We start from the raw sequence: 15,267 nt of genomic DNA, 5'->3' as shown, positions 1-15,267 counted from the left end.
AAAGCTACTGAAACAATTATAAATCATGCAGCATTTTAAATTTGTATAGAAATTAAATTCATGCAATATCTACTAAAATTAATATTTGTAATAATAATTTAGTGTCTATCGTGTTATCAAATCATCAAAGATAATTGAAACATCGTTAAAAATACATCTATTTCACCAATAATTATAAATCACATTAAATAATATCCACGTTTACTTTTAAATCATTTCAATTTCTATCATTTAGTTGAAAATAAGCATCTTCTGTTCCATGTTATCTAAAATGAACATAAAATAAAAAGTGTTAAAATATAATGGATAACCCAATAAAATATATGTTTTTTGTGTGTACAGTGAGTGTATTTTTCAGGTAAGTACCTACAATTACTTACATATTATAGATTTTAGTATATTATGACCTCTAGTCTGTCTCTTTTCCTTTTTTTTCCCTTTGTCTGCTGCATGCAAGTCCTATAAAATTTGTAAACCTTTGTAATGTATTTATTAATACTATATTTTTGTAATTATTAATAGGTAGGTACATAATTTAGATGAATTTAATGTTCGTAAAAAACTGATGTCAGATAAAAGTGTGCAAATGCCAATTAAAATAACAAAAGTTTATCAATTTTCAGTGTAACACTAGCGTCAAATTCCCAAAAATTACTAATAGACCACGATGGCGGTGCTGACGATGCTATGGCAATATTCATGGCATTATTAAATGAGAAACATTTTGATGGGTGAGTCTGAGTATAAAGATAGTTTTAATGACTCATACCGATTTAATTTATGTACCCCATAGAAAGGAATGATTTAATTAAAGATTGGAAACTCACTGTTTTGCTCTAATCCCCGCAAGCGTATCTTTTTAATAAATTAAATATGAGTCTAAACTTCTATAAACTTAAGTACATAATGATGTAATCATTATATTTTTAAATGCTTTTAGACCAAAAGTAGTTGGCATCACAACAGTCCATGGAAATGTTAACGAGCCACAAGTCTTCGAAAACACTCAAAGGATATTGGACATTGCTGACAGAAGAGATGTAAGACTTTTTTTTTATTTGCTCTACGTGCCACGTTGTTGTTTTTCGACCCAAACATTTTGACCAAGTTGTTGCTTCTATATTCATTGAGCTGCATACAAATGAGTCGTGATTAAAAAAAAACAATCGACTCATTATAATAAGAAACACACGTATCGTCGACATACAATGAAAGCTATTTATTTTATAAAGGATATGAGAGATCTAAATATTATAACTGTGTTTAATATGTACCTACCACTAACTTCTTAACGAAAATATTTTTGAGGATGCTGTCTGTCAGCAATAGCACCAAGCCAAGATAAAAAGTGTGTGTCCCCAAGTGGGGTAAGGGGCAGATGCATTATGCATGCATCTGTTTGACTGATCCATTATCTTTAGGGACAATTATGTGACCAGCCTTCTGTGTCCTGCCAGACCGAGATATTTTTTTTCTTCGTCTCCATCAGGAATCGTGAAAAATCCAAGATAACTATAATAACATTAATGTTATAGTTGATATTTCATGAACTAATACTATTATCTAGGTATTACTAAATAATAAACTATCTATTACAATTTACATTAAGAATGTAAAAATGCGCTGGCTTATTCGATTCAATTACGAATAGGTATTTTGAAATTCTGTAAATCACTCGAAAGAAGTATTCTTATTCTTCCAGGTACCAATATACCGCGGATGTCAATCAGCTCTCATGAAGGATTATCCCACTGATGGTTATTTTGGTCACGACGGACTCGGAGATAATTCCACGAAGTCATTTAAACCAATCAAAGCGAAGTCTGATTATGCGTCAGTTGCTATGAGCAAACTGTCGAAGAAGTATAAAGGTTTTTAATTTTGTTAACATATTTTTATATAATTTGTGAATCAAAAATAAGAATGTATGAGAGTACCTTTTTCATACAAAATTTTCCTCTTACGATATTTAAATAATTATTACAATATAATATTTAACCAATTGAATCGTCACAGAAATTAATTATAACATTGTCTGAATAATAAGACATACTACATTGTTTGCACAAAATAATGAATATCTAATATATAAAAATCAATGCCACTTTTCGTTGTAATTCCATAACTCGAGAACGGCTGAACCGATTTCGATAATTCCACGGGCGAAGCCGGGGCGGACCGCTAGTTGTAATATACAAGTTTAATAACTTTTAAATTTTAATAAAATATTTCTTTATTTGTTTCCATTTCTCATATTGTATAATGGTGTGTTGTCATTAATTGTAAATAACAATGATATTGTTCGTATATTTTTATAGAAATAATAATAAATTCTTAATTCGCAGATAAATTAACAATTGTTACGTTGGGGCCACTTACCAATATGGCCGTAGCTATAAAGTTGGACCCAGGATTGTTAGCCAGGATTTGGCAATTGTATGTCGCAGCTGGTAATATTTACAGTTAGTATTTATGTGTTATTAATGATTTAAATAATTAAAACAAAAAATGAGAAACATTTATGTATGGCGTAAAAAAAATCCGGGAACTTTCAGATAAAGATGTACCGTGTACGTATGCTATTTTTGATTGAAGTGAAAAAAAAAATCAACGTTACGCCCAATAAAACCCCTAATTAATCTATGGGTGTCATAAAGTTTTGTATACTGTGAAAAAATATTAGTATTACCACAATAAATTAATATTAAAAATGAAAATTGAAAATAAGTAAATATTAAACCATATACAATGTTTCAATCAAGTTTCTTTATGATTCATATTATTTCTAATTAAATATTTTTCTTTCAATTCAAGCTAATGGCATGAAACTAGAATTTAACGTTAAAATGGACATAGAAGGCTACTTCGTCGTTATTCACAACGGGCTGGCAGACAAACTTACACTCATTCCGTCTAAAGTGAAAAAGTCCCTAAATTTGGGGAGGGTGAGTAAAAGATTTCATTAATTAAATGTAGTACATACTTGATTACAGCATTTTTTACACTCTAGCACTATAATATTATTCTGCAGCACTATCGAAACCCCTTATTTAAGTATTTGAAATTTTGAAAAATGTTAAACTTATTACTTTGAAATTGGCTTCATTATTCCTCCACTCAAGATAATTTTAATAGAAAAGATTAATTAAGTAATTAAATAATATTTTATGTTTAAATTACAAATTACTAAGCGGGACAGGAGACTTATTATAAACTTCAAACAATCGAAGACAATATTTGAGAAGTTACAAATTTGTATGCCTATTTTTTAAAAAAAGTATATCCAAAAAGTTCCAGACATTGTCCCTATTAGAACATTACTATAAATTAAAAGCAAGAAGGCAAATAAGACTGGTCATTGTCCAATATTTAAAGTACCTAGATAGTTAAATTAATTAAAAATAAATTATATTTTGATATTCATTTTCCAGCAATGGCGTAAAGATACTTTCGGCGAAATAAAGTCAGATATAGTGCGGTCTCTAAATATATTTGAGCGCATATCCCTACCTAAGACCAACGATTGGGCGCCATTAGACCCTGTAGCGATGTCCATTGTTCTGGATTCGTCGATTATAAAAGAGCTAAAGTTTACTCTGAATGGAATATTTTTATGTGGTAAGTATAGAGAGAGTATTAAGCTATTGCATAGCTAATATCGCGGGCCTTGAGCGCGGAGACCGAATCGAGAAATTCCGTAACGACAAAACCTCACGCTCCCCACTCCGACGGGCTCGGAGGTGTGGCTTGAAGGCATGCAATGCAATAGCTTTACCGCGGCAGTCCCCGAGTGCCACACGTCTTTTTTTATTAGGGAAAAAAAACGGATAATAATACCAATTTATTCCGGTCGTATCTCCCTGGCTGTGATTCACCTTGCGTAGTTATTATTAATAATTTCCGGAATTTCCCTTTGTCTTTAGTTCGGCCGAACTGATCCTTCTACATTAATGATAATTAACTGAGTACCTATGTTAGTAAAGTCAGAGTTAAATTGAAGGTTTAGCAAATAATGTCTTCAATAGCCGCTTTTACAATCAATAACTCAGCCCCCGGAATCACCGACACAATAGAAAATCTATTGTGTCGTGGTCCGATCGGGACGCTGGGGGCTCAATGGGTTAAATGTTTAATGAACGTTGGTAAATTTTTCAGTAAATGGGCTCCACGAAACTTTAATACATAATCTTTAAACACAATTAAGCTAGGATAACTGCTAAATTGTTTTATTGAAAAACCATATTATGTTTACAGGAAACTCGAAAGGGAGAAATACAAATGATTTCAAGTCAAAATCGCCGAAACAAAGATTGGTGTTCTCTTGCAACAAGGAGCCGTTTAGGGAATTTTTGATGAAAATATTTTCAGCTGATGACAATAAGCATGACAGAGATGAAAATGATGATAGCCACGATCACCATCATGGCCATCATCATGATCATCACCATCATCATCACGACGATAGTGACGATGATGATTAAACAAAATTAGTACCTACTGTGTAATTCTGTTTTATTAAACAACGATCGTTATCAATTATCATGATCACTATTATCATAACAACGATGATGATGATGATGATAAATATGTTTAAGTAAATAAAATATAAATAATTTTCCTTAAAATTCTGTAATCTGTAATTGTAAATTAAAAATTGTGTGCAATAAATAATATATAACTAACTATAACTAACTAAAATTCTGTTTTATTTAAATACCTACACAATCAGTGTCATGAAATAAAATATAATTATTATGATGACGACGAAGAACTTTTCATATAAGTAATTAAACTTCTTTTGGCTTTTAATTATTTTGGTTTTTATAATTTAATTTTTGTGGTATAAATTTGCCATATGCAAAAAACAAAATTGGGGAAAAATTCGGACAAGTTGGCAACACGCTTCGAAGATGAGACAGTAGACTAGACTAGACAGTGACAGTATTATATCGCTCTTTATTGTGAGTGCACGTGTAAATGATTCATTCATGTTTACATTAAAATAATGCACAATTTCGCTTTGTTTGTAGTACAGTGAATGAAAATGTCAGAGATGTACGTATTTAGTCAGCATAATAATGTGAATAAATATATTTTTTAAATCTAAAAGTTATCGAAATGCTGTCTTATTTTAAATGCACTAAGTATTACGCTTAGTTTGTAGTAGAGATGGTACAGTGAATGAAAATGACAGAGATGTGTGTATTTTTTCAGCATACTAAAGTGATTGTTTTTTTTTTTGTATCTATAAGTCATCTTTGGTATTTAGTGCTGTCCTATTTTAACCCTAGATTACTACCCTTCGTCGATTCGACGACGCTTCACCAAAAAAATCGCTATAACTTTTACGCGCGCGACCGTATGGTTTTCTGACTTCAGCTAATCTCAGCCAACCCGTTGCGCTTGCGATGGACGGTAGTGCTTTGTGCGTGGAAGGTCCACACGCGGTGTTCCAGCAACCATGGCTCGTCACATAGACGAAGGTTAGTATTAACGTAACTTTTCGTACTGTTTAGTTAAGTTAAAATTACGTTATTTTATCTTTTATAATGGTGCCTATTATTTTATTTTTTAAATACGATTCATATGTTAGTTTTAGAAGTTGAAAGCGATGAGGAAAATTCATCTGCGAGAGAGCCTGAAGACCACATTGAGGCTGAAGAGGCATGAAACGGAGGGTGATGATGAAGTTTCTACTGTAAATAAAGAGCAATTTCCAGATCAAGATTATGAGGCAAGTAGTAATACATCTCCCCACGTTCTATTGAAGACGAGATACCTAGCACTTCAGCTGACCCTAGCGATTACAAGACCATCGCATACCATTCTTCTTGGGAAAGACAAACACATATTATGGTTATCACAACAGTCAAGGCCACAAAGCAGAAGACCTTCAAAGAACATAGATACATAGCACGTGGACCTGTGTGTGACGCTTTTTTCAAGATATTTTAGATCCTCTTCAATGTTTTTCAGGTATAATTACTGGTGACATTACTGATACTCTTTGGGACTCAATTACATAAATTTTAAACATGCCAGAAATAAATAATGTGAAAGTTATAAATGAGACTGAGCAAAGTAATGCTGCTAATGTGCCTCCATAGCAAATTAAAATAAACATATATGCTATATTATGTACCTCCGTAAAGCAAAGGTAGACCTAAAAATAGGTGCACTAGGTGCAAAAATCGTTGTGTGGGGAACACAAACTTGATGTGTGTCACAAATGTTTTAGATCCTAAGCTATTTTCAAAATTATATTTTTAATTAATTTTCCAGATATTATTTTTGTAAGTAATACTTTATTTCAAGCAATTTAGAGGTATATATTATTTGTACGGAATTTTTCAAAAAAATTAAGAATGTTCATAAAGCGTGTAAACTGTGATCTCATTTTGATGACTGTTTGAATTAAAACTATGTTAAAATAAATATTTTTATATTTTTATATGTAGATTAATACCTTGTCCTTAAAATAAAGACATAACTACAAATATATTTTTTTAATTAAACCCCTAAATCCCCTCCAATAAACAGCGTAGTCGAAACGACGAAGGTTAGTATTAAACGTTGAAAAATAAGGTTAGTGTTCTAGGGTTAAGAAGTAATTAAGTACCTACTTAAGTCCTATTTTCAGAAGTAATTAAGTACTTACTATAATTAAATAAACGTTTTAGTGTTTTTTGGGGACGTGAAAATGACTCGACAAAAAGGAAGATAGTAAAGAAAAAAGTAGTTAATGTAAATTCGAGCAATTAAAAGTAACGACAAGTAACTACCTATAACGCAATTACGTTACGAATTTTTAATGATGACAGGCTAAAATGGAATTTATAATGTCGAAAAAAAAAACATAGATACGAAAATCCTAAATGAATAAATGAGGGACCTACTTAACTACTTATGAAATTAAAATGTCCATAAAAAATTTTTTCCTATACAGTTTTACGAGACAACACATCAAGGAGTCAATGTGCCAAAAATAAACTCGTTAACATTTATTAGATAAATTTGAAACAAAAACATAGGTACCTAGTAACGTTAATTAAATTGACCGAACCGCGAGGGCGCAAAATAATAATTTATTGTATTATAATACTGTGATAATACATTTTAAATTATAACTAACTTAATTATGACCCTCCGATTCAATGTTAGAATGAAGTGTCTTCGTCTTCGGCAGGGCGGGCATCACGGTGATTGCCGTCATAGGTACCTAGATGCTGGAATAGCTGGTGTGCGCGATGTCGCAATCTTTACTGGGTATAAGTCCTTACTTGGTGGCATTATACTTTTTCTAATATCTAATTAATGTGTTTTATATATGTACTTTATACCTACTTCAGCCAATTCGATAAAACCAATAAATTAGATTAATTTAAATCTGATGAATAATAATTATACTCGCATTGAAATTGATTATAAAAACATGTTCCTACACGGTGATGCCACAGTATTACAATATTGTTTTCTAGAAAATTGTAATACTGTGGTAATGCCAGCAAAATTTATTAAATACAAATACAATAAATTTCTTACGAATCAGCTCCCACATTTCATTTGGCGATTATTTTTATTCATTCGCTCACTGGTCTTATGACAAACCAGCTGCGCAAGTTTCACGCGTGTATTCAAGTTTTCCCTAGTGTTCCTGTGTTATCAGCTCCTGTTACTGTGTAGTTAAAAAAACCACGAACCTAACCAAACCCACCCCCTTTCCAAACCAATGACTATGCTAAATGACTGAATCAGTAAAGAGTCAAGAGTCAAGACGTTGAATTTTACATGCCAAAACTTGACGAGTTGTCCTATAGTCATTCAATTGAATGGCGTCATTCAATTAACGCGCCAATCATTCAATCAAATAGCAAATTCTACAAGATGACTGCGACAAACATACATATAATCATTTTTAATCTATGCCAGTACTCAGTTGACCGCGTGCGCTCGAGGTATGTTACATAATGTTATCAAAGATAATTTTATTGACAGTTTTGCCTTTAACTGTGTTATCATTCGCTAATCGAGATGTGTAAGTATTTTATTTATTTAATTAATAAAATAATTTACCAAAACGCCTAAAAAATCTATGAACCTATGTTATTTCAGAAGATAAATGTTACTTATATTTTTGTGTTCAAGTTACGATACAATTTTTATCATTCGCGGTAGATAATGATTTGACATGTAACACATGATAATGTTTTGTTTTTTTTTCTGACAGTTTTGACTTTTGATATTATATCTGGCATTTGACAATCTATACTAATATTATATAGAGGAAAGGTTTGTAATTATGTGTGTATGTATGTATGGTTTTCACGCATAAACTACTGGATTGATTTCAAAAATTCTTTCACCATTAGAAAGCTACATCTTTACTGAGCAACATAGGCTATGTTTTATCCAGGAAATCCCACGGGAACGGGAACTATGCGGGTTTTTCTTTAAAAAAGCGGGCGAAGCCGCAGGCGGAAAGCTAGTATAAAATATAAAAATAAATACTATAGGTCACAATTCATATAACTAGGTAATATTCGTTAATAACTCTACTGAAATATTGGCTTGCTATAAGTATAAAGAGGAAAGTAATTAATGATAAGATTGTAATCTATTGAAAATTAAAAATCAAAAATTTCTTATGTAAGATTGATACAGATCATGATTACTTTTATAAACAATTTATATATTATGTTGTGACGTATTTAATTAAAATTGAATAATTATTTTTATCAGAGCTGCACCTTATGTTTTACGTTACGAAGTAATTGCATTGATTTTGAAGTTTTCGCGCAAAATTCGACGCATTGAACCATCAAAATATTTAAATAAATAAAAATAAAAATCATTTATTTGTTTCATAACATAGTGTACTACAATAAGTAAACTAAGTACTAAGTAAGTACAGTACTTGTACTAAGTTACTTCGCGTAAACGTATTTTTTCGTATTCAACTTGTATATTCATATTCACTACCTAGTATAGTCTATTCGATCAGATAAAACACGTTTATATAAAATGGGGCCAAGTGCATCAAGATGCCATAAACAAGATGCTTACAAGATTATAACGTGTCAGAAACTCATCATACCTGTTCCTTCGATCGACTCACCAAGTATTAAAACTAATCAAACCTTTAGATGTATTCCTTGTTGAGGCGATTGTCGTGTCTAAATTGTTTTTTATTTATGTATTGTTCCTTGATAAACGATAAGCTTTACCTAGCGATTACCTAGTCCACATCGAAGTCGAATGATTGCGCTAGACGACCTATATGGCACTGTCATTTTTCAATACTGGGATGAGACAGCTGCAGCGTGGTAACCCCCCGAAACTAACATTTGCGTTAGATAGAGTAGTTTTTTCTAAAAACCATTAGAATACAATATGATGATGTCAGCATGATCCATCAGTAGTTAGAAGTAACACCAAAACACTATAATTGCCAATTTCATAGTAAGTATTTACACATAAATAATAAAGGGAAATTATACGTAAGGTAAATCAAAAACTATAATAGAGATTTTAAAATTCGGTTACCCAAGAAAATCTTTAACTAACAATATATGTACGTTATTAATTTTTTATTAACTGTATTGTTAAATAAATAGTAATTTCCTTTCAGATCAGAATCGGTGATAGTGATCGACAATGATGCAGGAGCGGACGATGCGTTGGCCATTTTCCTGGCTACACTTTACGAGAAACATTTTAATGGGTAAATATAGTTTCAATTGCCTACATATTATATTAAAATCTTTCTTTTAGAGTAATTGAAATATTTATATGAATGTTATGAGGGGCTGTGATAGAGCTGAAACATAAAGAGGCGGTAAATTATAAGAAATAATGTAATTCATTTTGTAATTATGTGTGAACCGTTGCCGAGTACGTTACATAATAATATAATAAGGGAATATCTATAAATAATAGCAGTTTGGTATTACGATTTGTCGAGCAAATAATTACTGATTAAAAATTTTAGTGACGTCACTGAATGAAAAAAAAAGCTTTTGCGATTTCATCAGTCGGACAAATAGCGCAATATGTGTATTTTGTAATAACCGTTGTTTTACTTTTCAGACCTAAACTAATTGGACTTACGACTGTCAACGGGAATACAAATGAAGACAATGTCTGCACTAATAACCAGAGAATATTGCAAGTTGCCAAACGACAGGATGTAAGTAATTAAAAAATGTTTAAAATCCATGCATCGTAAGGCCTGAGATTTTATAAATATTTATTTTCTATTGAAGTGTGCTTCAAAACTTCGATTCGCTGGATAAACAAAAAATAAATTAATTGATAACAATATAATACGGGTATATGCATATAAGGGGCATGATTTTCTCATAAAACAATTTTTGCTCCTATTACCAGAATGAAATATTCGTTAATTTTTCATAAAACTAAGTATTAATAATTTTTGGTGCGTATTAAATATATATTTAAACAAGTGATAACTGCGTTAAAAACAACCGACTTCAAACTTGCACTTGCAAAATTTACAAATACCTACAGACAAAAATGCTCATAAAATAAAAACTACTGGGCCTAAACGAATAAAATTTTTATGGGACCAATTCGACACCATCCCGCATCGAACAAAAAAAGAATCACGTAAATCGGTTCAGAAACCTCGGAGTAATCGGTGTACATACATAAAAAAAAAAAAAAATATACCGGCCGAATTGATAACCTCCTCCTTTTTTTTGAAGTCGGTTAAAAAATATTATAGAATTAAATAACGTATATATTGTTCATTATTCTCGTGTTTAACTTCCAGATACCAATATACAGAGGGGCTAAAGAATCATTGGTGATCACACCATATGCTGGTGACTATTTTGGTCAAGATGGTCTCGGAGACACGGGGGAGGTCTTAAGGGATCTGGTACCGCCTCGGAGAGAAGCGGCTGTTAATAAACTTATTGAGCTGTCGAAGCAACATAAAGGTATATATATCAGCAAACCTTTTATTAATTACTATCTGTTCCCCGCGGTTTCACCCGCATTGCTCCGCTCCTGTTGGTCTTAGCATTATTATTTATAGCCTATAGCCTTCCTCGATAAATAGGCTATAAAACACCGAAAGAATTTTTTAAATCGGACCAGTAGTTCCTGAGATTTGCGCGTTCAAACAAACAAACAAACAATCAATCAAACAAACAAACAAACTCTTCAGCTTTTCAATTATTAAATCTATTATTTCTTACTACAGGAAACTTAACCGTCTTATGTTTGGCATCTTTAACGAATATAGCATTGGCAATTCAACTGGATCCAAATTTCTTGGGCAGATTGAATCATTTGTACGTTGGTGGTGGACATATACATAGTAAGTTATTATACTTTATTTTAATATATTAAAGAAGAAGATAAGAAGCAACACTCGCAAGATTATTGTAGTTGCAGGTTATTTGCTTTTTAGTGGTAAAAAGGTTGTCGTGGTTTAATATGCTAATAAAATTGTCTTTTGCTCAATGAAAATGAACCGTATTATAATTAGGTTGAACACGTTTTGTGGGATGTCAGCGAAAACGGTAGATAGCAACTAATGTTAGATTTGCTTACAGTTCCTGAATTAGAATAGAGTTTAAACTGAAACATTAATTCTCGGTTTAGTGTGTGTATCATGCAGTAAGTACTTATATAAATTTGTTTCGTTATAATTTTATAAAGCGAGTTTCAATGAACTATACTATGTTGTAGGTTTGATTACGTTAGCGTGACCTCTTGATCGATAATAGAGAGCGAAAACATTAATAATACGATGTTTTACATTTTTCGTCACGTTAGCACTTAGATGAAATTAGATAGAAAATTCGAGATCATTCCGGAATTTTTATGAATCAGTAGGTACTATAGCTACTTATGATTAGATAACTATCGATTAAATAAGTAAAAGTTTGAATTGTAATTTACATCAATCATTTAAATTATCTTTAATTGAAGTAATTAATAACTCAATTCAGATAGCACATAGCTAAAATGCAAGTAAAAAAAAAATTCAATATTAAATCCAGTTGGTACTTAAGTCTGTACCTAAACCAAAATGTTTTGGTACCTACCAGCCCGTCCGATTAGGGCCCTTCTGGCCTCCTCCACTCAAGCGACAGCTCAAGCCGAGGTTCGTGGTCCCCGTCAAGGAGGGACGCCCTTGTGCATGTCGCTACCAGGGTGAACCATCAGTTCACCCCCGCGTCCGCGTTAAAATGTAGTAGCCCTTCTGGCTAACATTGAGAAACACCTTACAAAAAAAAAAAAAAATGGTACCTACCAGTAAACTAGGTACTTTAAAATTCTTTATTTATATACATATAAAGTCGTAATAATAATTAGAGTAAGAATCTCCAGAAACTATAGAAGAGGTCGTAAATATTTTCTCTGGGTGAGCTTGTAATATATTTCGTTACACACACAGGTGAACAATTTCCTGAAGCAGAGTTCAACGCACACATGGACGTAGAAGCTTATCATATTATAGCTAAACACGCTACACCAGAAAAAGTGACGATGTTACCTTTCTCACAAGTTATGTTACACTTAAACATAAGTAGGGTGAGTATTTTTAACTTTAATGAATCAAAAATTTTTATATTACCTAGCACGGATTTGTTTTAGCTACAAAGAAATAAATTCATAGTTTTAATTTTGTTTTTAATTACATATGAGATTTATTCAAAAGCTACTTAATTCAGTTATCATTGTTTGCACTGAAAATTGTATTCGCGTTAAACGCAAAAAATACTAACAATCACAACCTACACACTAAATGAAAAGAACCAATTTTGATGAATTATAAATTCATCAAAATTGGTCTCATTTGTTGGACTTGCCTCATGATATCGTAAAATGCACCCATGTACTTACTAAGTACGAGTAACCACAGATTACATAATAGTCACTTGTACTATTTCCATACAATTCCCAAAAAAATTGACAACCATAATGAAAAGAACTACAAAAAGTACTAATAACATCACTATCTGCGTACCTATTCCAGCAATGGAGAGAAGAAGTCTTCGGCGTAATAGACACAGACATAATAAGGGCCCAAAATGGTTACGAAAGGATAACTCTGCCCCAAAGTGACAGGTGGCAGCAGCTCGATCCAGCAGTCGTGGCGCTGTTCGTGAAACCAGAACTGGTCAGCGAGTATAAGTACTCGAAGAACGATATTATTTTGTGTGGTAAGTATCAGATACTTATGTGTATAATACTAGAGGAAGGAACGTTTTGATGGGAAATTTGACTTATCTATACTTATAGTATAAAGCTGAAGAGTTTGTTTGTTTGTTTGTTTGAACGCCCAAATCTCAGGAACTACTGGTCCGATTTGACAAATTCTTTCGGTGTTAGATAGCTCATTTGTCGAGGAAGGCTATGAGCTATATCATCACGTTAAGATTAACAGGAACGGAGCAATGCGAGTAAAACCGCAAGGTACAGTATTAGTCTATACAAATTATTAAATTAAAATTAGGCAATTAGAATTGCTTAGTATTTTTTATACCGATTAAACTAATTATACTAGACCAGTAAAGATGCCATAGATATATTTTTCTAAATAAGTACGTAGCCTGAAAAATAAGACTACCTAAGTCGTATTTAGAATTGTAACAGTATCGTATAAAAAACATCCAATTACAATAACTACTGAAGTGTTTTTTTTTCTGTCAATTCTTTATTTATTATCTAGTTATGTAATAGCTAGTAGGTACAATATTCCTAAGAAACGTGACGATTTAACTAGGTTTTACGTCAATTTAACTAAGACAAGTGCAGGAAAAACATTATTGGCAATCCTTCCTCATCGACTAAGCAATGTCCTCCCAGGCTTAATTATTCCTGAACACTACAATATAATATATATTTGATATTTAGTTTAACAGCAATCAAACGCTTTATTAATGAGAAAATCCTACCTATAATATTATAAATGCGAAAGTTTGTGAGGATGTGTTTGTGTGTGTTTGTTACTCTTTCACGCAAATACTACTGAACCGATTATAATGAAATTTAGCACACATATAGAGAGTTACTTGGATTAACACATAGGATAGGCTTTATCCCGGAAATCCCACGGGAACGGGAACTATGCGGGTTTTTCTTTGAAAACGCTGGCGAACCGCGGGCGGAAAGCTAGTTTCAAAATAAACACGTTTAGAATTCCGTCGAAATTTTTCTATGCTTTAAAAATTTCTCAACATAGATATTTTCAAAGCTAGGTGAAGAGGTTCCTAAACAGATGTACCTATTGATTATAATTAAATGAAATACTTATTAGAATATGAAAATGAAAAAATTGTAATGTTTTAAATTATTAAGTATTATTTCTTTACAGGTGATAAACGAGGGATGAACACAAATACTTTTGTCGAGAAAGAAGACGCTAATGTGAGAGTAATAGATTCTATAAAAATGGAAGAGTATAAACAGTTCCTGTTAGATGTATTTAGTGCTGATTTAAATAAATAAACTATTTGTACCTTTTTTTTACTTATTTGATTTCACTCAGGTCCTTGTTAGATTATTTTTATTTTTGTCTATCCAGGTAAGGCAGGTAGATATAAAAATGTAGACATTCGCTACGGGTTTGAACAATTCTATCCCCAAGCTGATAAAGAGATGAAAGTTTGCATGAAACTTTGTCAATTCTAAACCGATTGGGCTGAAACTTTGCATGAATAATTATTTATAATAATACCTACTTCTGAACGAAGCCGCGGGCAAAAGCTAGTAGATAATATTTAAAACAATAATTAACATGTTACTTAAAATTTTTATTTATATCATGGAAACAATAATATTTGGTCTTAAGTGCTTAATAATAAGATTTATTTCCCTTTACCATTAAAGTAAACGTAGACACTCTACTACCTATGTCTAGGTATATTATGTTATCTGTCTCTAGACTTTCCTTATAATTCTAATAGGTACGTTTTGCTCGGATTTCCCATAAAGCAAAACAGAAACAACTATACATTGTTTTTATGTTTAGTTATGTATCGATGTCGTCTCGTGTGCCGCTTTATGGCCAAGGTGAGGTCAAAACTGGTTTATGAGGTTAGTATGCAGACGAGGCGTTTCAAACGTAGCGTTTTTAATATAATCAGAGCAAGCAAAGGAACAGGTGGGCCACTCAATGTAAAGTGGTCACCAACCATAAGTAGCGCTGTATTTGAGTTGATATAGCTTATTATTTTGAGGATTCCGTTTTAGATTTTTTGGTTGGTTATCATAATGTATTTCACTGCT

At 31.9% G+C, this 15,267-nt stretch overlaps 2 protein-coding genes across 3 annotated transcripts; both read left to right on the top strand.

Moving 5' to 3' along the window:
- Window positions 1-423: 423 nt before the first annotated feature.
- LOC123703085 (uridine nucleosidase 1-like) lies at window positions 424-4,666 on the top strand. Its single transcript, XM_045650970.1, has 7 exons — window positions 424-731; window positions 941-1,040; window positions 1,703-1,871; window positions 2,346-2,462; window positions 2,815-2,945; window positions 3,432-3,618; window positions 4,255-4,666. Exons 1-7 carry the CDS (start codon window positions 688-690, stop codon window positions 4,479-4,481), a joined length of 975 nt encoding a protein of 324 aa, XP_045506926.1. The 5' UTR covers window positions 424-687; the 3' UTR covers window positions 4,482-4,666.
- A 298-nt stretch (window positions 4,667-4,964) lies between these two features.
- On the top strand, window positions 4,965-14,504 carry LOC123703481 (probable uridine nucleosidase 2). 2 transcript variants are annotated; one of them, XM_045651503.1, is made up of 8 exons: window positions 4,965-5,055; window positions 9,629-9,721; window positions 10,087-10,186; window positions 10,793-10,961; window positions 11,228-11,344; window positions 12,431-12,567; window positions 13,013-13,199; window positions 14,354-14,504. In XM_045651503.1, exons 1-8 carry the CDS (start codon window positions 5,039-5,041, stop codon window positions 14,485-14,487), a joined length of 954 nt encoding a protein of 317 aa, XP_045507459.1. In that variant the 5' UTR covers window positions 4,965-5,038; the 3' UTR covers window positions 14,488-14,504. The 2 variants fall into 2 exon arrangements, with proteins under 2 accessions (XP_045507459.1, XP_045507449.1); XM_045651493.1 differs by lacking the exon at window positions 4,965-5,055 and adding an exon at window positions 7,909-8,035.
- The last annotated feature ends 763 nt before the right edge of the window (window positions 14,505-15,267 follow it).

Source organism: Colias croceus, chromosome 2 (assembly GCF_905220415.1).
Source record: "Colias croceus chromosome 2, ilColCroc2.1".
In the NCBI taxonomy this organism is placed as follows: Eukaryota; Metazoa; Arthropoda; class Insecta; order Lepidoptera; family Pieridae; genus Colias; species Colias croceus.
Note: the sequence above shows the minus strand (reverse complement) of the source record. Positions and strands in the feature narration are given on the sequence as shown.

What these genes read in the sequence shown, in the direction of transcription:
- LOC123703481 (XM_045651493.1), top strand. Translation starts at nt 7,968, where the DNA reads ATGTTATCAAAGATAATTTTATTGACAGTTTTGCCTTTAACTGTGTTA. An exon ending in AAGTTGCCAAACGACAGGAT is followed by an intron (nt 10,187 to 10,792) that starts GTAAGTAATTAA and finishes TTTAACTTCCAG; the next exon opens with ATACCAATATACAGAGGGGC. An exon ending in GCTGTCGAAGCAACATAAAG is followed by an intron (nt 10,962 to 11,227) that starts GTATATATATCA and finishes TTCTTACTACAG; the next exon opens with GAAACTTAACCGTCTTATGT.
- LOC123703085 (XM_045650970.1), top strand. Translation starts at nt 688, where the DNA reads ATGGCAATATTCATGGCATTATTAAATGAGAAACATTTTGATGG. An exon ending in AATGAGAAACATTTTGATGG is followed by an intron (nt 732 to 940) that starts GTGAGTCTGAGT and finishes AAATGCTTTTAG; the next exon opens with ACCAAAAGTAGTTGGCATCA. An exon ending in GAATGGAATATTTTTATGTG is followed by an intron (nt 3,619 to 4,254) that starts GTAAGTATAGAG and finishes TTATGTTTACAG; the next exon opens with GAAACTCGAAAGGGAGAAAT.